At 38.8% G+C, this 6,219-nt stretch overlaps 1 protein-coding gene across 1 annotated transcript in view; it reads left to right on the top strand.

Annotated features, from left to right (window-relative positions):
• Window positions 1-4,445, top strand: part of unc119a2 (unc-119 lipid binding chaperone a2) — a 9,812-nt gene extending 5,367 nt beyond the window's left edge. Inside the window, exons 2-5 of the mRNA XM_020618089.1 lie at window positions 2,340-2,453; window positions 3,090-3,189; window positions 3,305-3,477; window positions 3,951-4,445. Coding sequence (XP_020473745.1) covers window positions 2,340-2,453; window positions 3,090-3,189; window positions 3,305-3,477; window positions 3,951-4,063 — 500 coding nt within the window. The 3' untranslated portion in view covers window positions 4,064-4,445. The remainder of the gene's footprint in view (window positions 1-2,339; window positions 2,454-3,089; window positions 3,190-3,304; window positions 3,478-3,950) is intronic.
• Window positions 4,446-6,219: the final 1,774 nt, after the last annotated feature.

The raw sequence follows: 6,219 nt of genomic DNA, 5'->3' as shown, positions 1-6,219 counted from the left end.
TTATTGAGTTTTGTAACATTTGGCTGAACACCTGGACCAGTCTAAATGGCAACTCTCAAACAACCCCAAGCCTCATTTACTGGTACAGGTGATGAACTAACAGCTACAGACATGGTTGCTTGCTGCTCTGGTAATTGTGCCAGTGTGAGAGAGAGGCAAATGTAAAGGATTTGTTGGCTGTGGAGTGAATTTAGGTATTTTACCAATTAGGAAGCGGGTCCAAAATGGAGCCTGCTATTGGAACCAATCACTGAATCTAAACAAAGTTTTATGCATCTGGCCCCTGGTACCTTCCAGGCGTGTTGCATCAATAATTAATTTCAAGTCAGACATCAATACGATGTCAGTAGGTGGGTTTCCATCTTCCATTTTGAGTTTGCACATGAAAACCTGAGTGGAAACAAAATAGGAAAAATGTTTTTATGCTCAGCTGAGGTGTTAAAGCCTGTGTCAGAATGTAAAATTGTAACTATAAAAGTGTAAAATGCAACAAAGCGCAAACAGAAACAGCAGAACAACAGAACCATAGCAAATAATATACATCCACTGAAATGTTCACTCCACTGGAAGAAGTAAGCGGTGGCTAATGACAGTATCTGATCTGTGTGATCCTCACATTAAAACATAAAACTAATATAAACGCCAGATTTCTGCCATATTTACAAGTTGTTTTTCCGTGTCGATCTTTTAATCATGTCATCCTGTGGTGTTCTCAGTGGCATCTGAGTGGAGAATTAACTGATGAACCAGCTGCTAATGTTTATGGATGGAAACATGCATTAATTAGCATTTTCTTTTGCCAGTTGTCTTAAAAGTTAGTTACAATTCTGCTGGATTTGGATGCAAACTAGGCAATTACATAGCTTTTCTTATATACACCCTAATAATGTACAATACCAAATTAAAAACTCATCACACTCGTCCCTCAAGGGAGGTGTTATCAACTGGCAAAAAACCTACAGCTAGGAACTCATGGTAATATTTTTGGTAATATGTTGTCGTGTTTTGTAGCTGTTGCCATCGATGTTGGTGGGTTGACGGCCAATCATTAATGATTGTTTGTCTGAGTATCTGCACTGTTTTACTGTTGTCAGAAGTGACTGGAGCAGTGTCAGTGTGTTCATCATGAGAGACAGCAGAACGTGCAAAGACAGCCGCAGACCTGTTAACATCAAAAGAAGAAGAAAAACAGACATCGAGCTAATAGACATGTAACTTTGCAGTTTTACTGATTTTCTAGACTGTGTGACTGTTTCTCTTGTGGCTGCTGAGACCTGTGCCGATCAACTCCTAAATCCTTGAAACAATGCTAACCCAAAACCATTTTAATGGATTTGAGTTTTGTGGCTGCTGCTGTGAGGTGGGCGAACAGGCCTCAGTGGAGGTGATGGAGGGATGTTATACCTGCTGGCCAGCGTCGGCTCAGGCAGGAAGCAGGAAGAGCCTGCTCTGCTGGGGAAAACTAATAAGCAGTGACACTGCCTGGTTAGGGCAGGAAGGATTAGAGGAACAAAAATAACTCACTTCTCTTTCTTATTAGCCGTGTGTGCATGTTTGTGTCATCGTGTTTGTGTGGAAATGGCTCCTCTAACAGTTTTTCATTAAAAAAAAAGTTTGTGTCAGAAATTCACTTAGAAGTGTTAATGGGGGCTTTTTTATTTTGGTTTTCATGGCTGTGAATGCATGTGTCCATATTTTTACCTAAAATAACACCTCTTACCTGAATATGGAGATGAAAAAGCAGCTCTAGACCTCACAGCTTCATGCAACTAGGGCTTGTTCAGACAGTTCATTTTCTTTATTCACAGCAGTTTACTTCTGCTTTCTCAGTGACTAACTGCAGATACTTACATAATAAAAAAAAAATAAAATAAAATAAAAGAAGACTTTTTTTATTGTGTGAACTTGCTGTTGTTTTTATGCTCTGGATACTGCAGAAGAAGAAATTTTTTTTTTCATTTCATTATTGTCATATTTTTGACAAAATGTCAAACTGCTCAGTGCAGTGTTGAAATAAACAAGCTAAACCTAAACTCCCCAAATGAAATATGATCTAAAAGTCAGTGTGATCAGGAAATATCTTATAAAGGATTGGATTGAAAAAGTCTAACGACCTGTCTGTGGCAACTGGCACTTCTCAGGTCTCTCTGTGTTCATTTTAGTGTTGTGGTTCCCAGCCCAGTTGCTTCCCAGTTACAGTATATATTGTTTTGATGGTTATTACTTAGTGTGTTTTTATAAAAAGTGTATTCTTGGCATTTCCATTCAAGCGCTACATGGTCCAGGTGCTTTATGACTAGTCTGTAATTCTCCATCCTGTTTCATTTTCTCTCTCTCAGATTACCTGTGCAGCCCGGACGAGAACATTTACAACATTGACTTTACCAGATTCAAGATCCGAGACATGGAGACCGGTACAGTGCTGTTCGAAATCACCAAACCTCCAACCACAGGTGAGTCACTGACTGTGGATCTGTTTCATTTAACCTTTATTTACCATGACAATACACAACATAAAGCAGCTTAATACCTGTGAGATGCAACATCCACTACATAATATTCTTCTTGAGTTTTTTTCATTGTCAAGTCTATAAAATGTATAAAAAGATAAACTATAAACTTACCTGAGACTCACCATGTTTCTAAGTTTTATTCAGTGTCCACTGTTAATCCAGCAACAGTTGTTCGTGCATCCGTGGGTGCATTGCAGACAGAAACTGCTGATAGCTAATTCAAAATACTTTTAATACTGTCAATTTTGTAAACAAATGTAAACGAAAATAACAACTAGGGCCCAAGTTGTAGCCGGAGGCCTACAGTATGATTACACGATCTGTTATCCCATGTACTCCAACAATGGTTAGTTTATTTGGTTAAAAACCTGGTGCTTATTCTCTACCACTACCAAACAAATGCATAATTTTTCTATGAAGCTGTTACTTATTCTGGTTTTTCGAGATTGTATTTGTTGTAATATGTTTGGTTTTTAGTCCACCCCTGAGAAACTAAAATAAAATGTCCACATCTAAAAGTATTTCATTTCATCTAATTTTGTTTTGTTCTTCCATACAAACTCATCTTCCCCTTAGATAAAGCAGGAGAGCGGAGGGATATTGACCCAAACGCCGGCCGATTTGTCCGTTACCAGTTTACCCCGGCTTTTCTCCGACTGCGGCAAGTTGGAGCCACGTAAGTGAGAACATGTGTGAATCTTGATTTGCAAGGACACAATTAGGATGTATCATCTGTTTCTCTTTGTTTTGCTCTCTGTGATTTTTCTGTCCATCCGCCTTTGTCCCTCCAGCGTTGAGTTCACAGTTGGAGATATGCCAATAGAAAACTTCAGGATGATTGAGAGACATTATTTCAAAGAGAAGTTGCTCAAGAGTTTTGACTTTGAGTTCGGCTTCTGTATGCCCAGCAGCAAGAACACCTGTGAACACATTTACGAATTCCCACCTCTGTCTGAGGACATCAGTGAGTCAAACAATCTGTATTAAATAACTACAGTGTCTAACCTGGCTCCAGCTTGTGTATTGCATACAGTCCAGTCACAGAGATAATCTTCTGTGAGCTTTTGGAATTGAAACTTGCCAACCATTTTAACTATTTAATTGAAAAGAAACTGGTTAAAATGATATTTTTCCTGGATAGGACCGGATTATTTTTGATTCTGCGTCATTAGAAGAGTCTATGAGGATTCGGGAAACACCTACATAATTTGAGTGAGTGTTACAAAATGACAGTACAGGGTTAAAATGGTCAGTAAGTCTCACAGAAGATTATCTGTGTGACTTGACTGTATGCAGTACACAAGAGTCACAAACTGGGGCTATAGCTAAAGCACAATGCGTTCGTCAATACTTGTGATCAGATTACCAGGTAGTCCCAGAGGTCCAGGTGGGTGACCAGTGTTCTGACAGCTGTGATCTTTCTGTGTCTGCTCACAGTCAGAGAGATGATCCTGCACCCATATGAGACACAGTCCGACAGCTTCTACTTTGTGGACAATAAGCTGGTGATGCACAACAAGGCGGACTACTCGTACAACGGTGGGACGTAGAGACGACACACTGACACGAGAGACAGGTGGATGTACGTACAGACCTGAGGGACGATCACAGTACACTGGTGGGGTTCATATCCTGTCGATCCAGGTTTCATCTCTTTCTCTCTCTCTCTTTCTCTTTCTCTTTCTCCCGCTGAGAGAATTCCTTCCAGAAAACACCTATACGGGTGTGTCAGTTAGAATCTCTGTGTTTGTCTGTGTGTGAGCAAGTTTGTCAAAGCCTAAAAAGAAGCCACACAAACACAGACACACACACAGATACAGACAGCTCATGGCTTGGTGTGGCGTTGCTGTAACAGAGTGTGTTTTAACATGATAAGCCAGCAGAAAACGCCCAGTGGTTTTCAGTCTCTGGCCATATCATGAAGTGAAAAAATAAAATAAAAAACTATATCTTCAAACATCGATAGACTTTTTTTCATATTTATATCACATGCTAGAGTTTAAGAACAAAATTTTTAGAACGTAACAGTTTTGGGGAAATTATTTCCCAGATTCAGTGAGTGTGTGTGTGTGTGTGTGTGTGTGTGCGTGTTTGAGCTCTTGCTTTTTGGAGTGTGTGTGTTTCCGTACTTTGTATGATTCTCTGTATGTGTCTGTAGGTTTGTCAGTTTGAAGCATGATTACTGCCCTGGTAGAAAAATGTTAATATAAATGTCAGTAATGTGGTCATCTGGTCAAATAGATTTCCAAAACCTGTTAGCACATTTTTTACACAGTAGGCAGTGGTTTGTCAATTTGAATTTAACAGACCTACGTCCTGTTCCCTTGTCTCTTTTTTACCTACTTATTTCTCGAGTCTTGTGGTGTGTATTTACTGTAGGGCATACAGTATGTGTTTATTGTCTTTACTCAAAGCACAACGTCTCCACAGAGCCAACAGTGGGGAAAATTGTAACTGTGGGTTTGATCTGATATCACCGTAAACATTTTTCATCTGTGTACTACTACAGTTGTACTTTTTCACCCTCCTGTTGCTTTGTTTAGGTGATAAATTTTAAGTTGCACCTCATGTGTCCAAGTTAAAGTTTTGCTGTTTGTAAAAACATGAAAAGGAGAGGAACTGTTGATATGTTTAAGTAAGGAAGAAGATTGAGGAATACAGAAGAAGTTGTTTAAAGATCAAACCACTCATCACCCTTACATATTTATTTGTTTGTGTCTATTTTCTAATTCTTTGTTTCACTGTTACCTGATTTCTGCCTCTCATACATGTATATCTCATTGTTTCTGATCTGAAACATTCCAGCTGGGAGTGAGTTAGGACCTGAACTTCAGTATGTAACTGAACTGTATTGGGACACCTCTAAATTGCAATATGCAGACTTTCTCTCTGTCTGTGCTGAGACACTCTAACTCAAATTCTATTCAAATATTTCTTTGGCTAGTTTATCTGCACGTGATGTCAGACTTAGTTTGACAACAGCGTGATGCTACTAAACCGCACCTGTTTGTTGAACAAAGGTTGCAATTTATTTGAGCTGGGATGAAGATGTGCAGTCAGCTGAAGGGAAATTACTTGAATGCACCTGTTTCATTGAGATTGTCATTTGCTGATTATGAGTAAAAGGGAATAAAAGGTTGACAGACAAAACAGCAAATGTGCTACAAGCAGCGAATACAACAGGAGAGGACTCAGACTGACTTGAATGTTATGTGAAAAATGTAACAGATGTGTAGAGCAGATTTATTTATAACTGATTGTGACTCGTGTACAAATTATTTTGAACTGATGTAAAGTTTTTGACAATACAAATGTTGCTGTGACTGAACAAAAGTAAAATAAAGATTTATGGGACTTTTTGAAATATTGCAGTGTCTTGACTGTTTATACTGTGAGTAAGTGTGAAGTGGATGAAAAAAAGAGATCACACACTTTGTAATGTGGTTAACACACTTTACCCTGTTGGGATGTTCTGTCTGCCTTACCAGTTTATTACATTGTCCTGTAATAAACAAAAGAAGCCAACCTCCACTAGAGTTGTATCCTGCTGGCATCCTTTTATCTAAAGTTATCCTTCAACCAAACTTCTCATCTGCAGTCTATTCACTGTACACGATGTTACATAATACTGTCCTGCTATTTATTTGTGCACTTTGTGTTTTACCTTCTTGCTTAAAGACATTTTGATGTATCACCTCAACTTTGT

The sequence above is a fragment of the Monopterus albus genome, unplaced genomic scaffold, assembly GCF_001952655.1.
Source record: "Monopterus albus unplaced genomic scaffold, M_albus_1.0 scaffold199.1, whole genome shotgun sequence".
In the NCBI taxonomy this organism is placed as follows: Eukaryota; Metazoa; Chordata; class Actinopteri; order Synbranchiformes; family Synbranchidae; genus Monopterus; species Monopterus albus.
The sequence above is the reverse complement of the archived record's forward strand: the minus strand, read 5'-3'. Positions and strand labels throughout refer to the sequence as shown.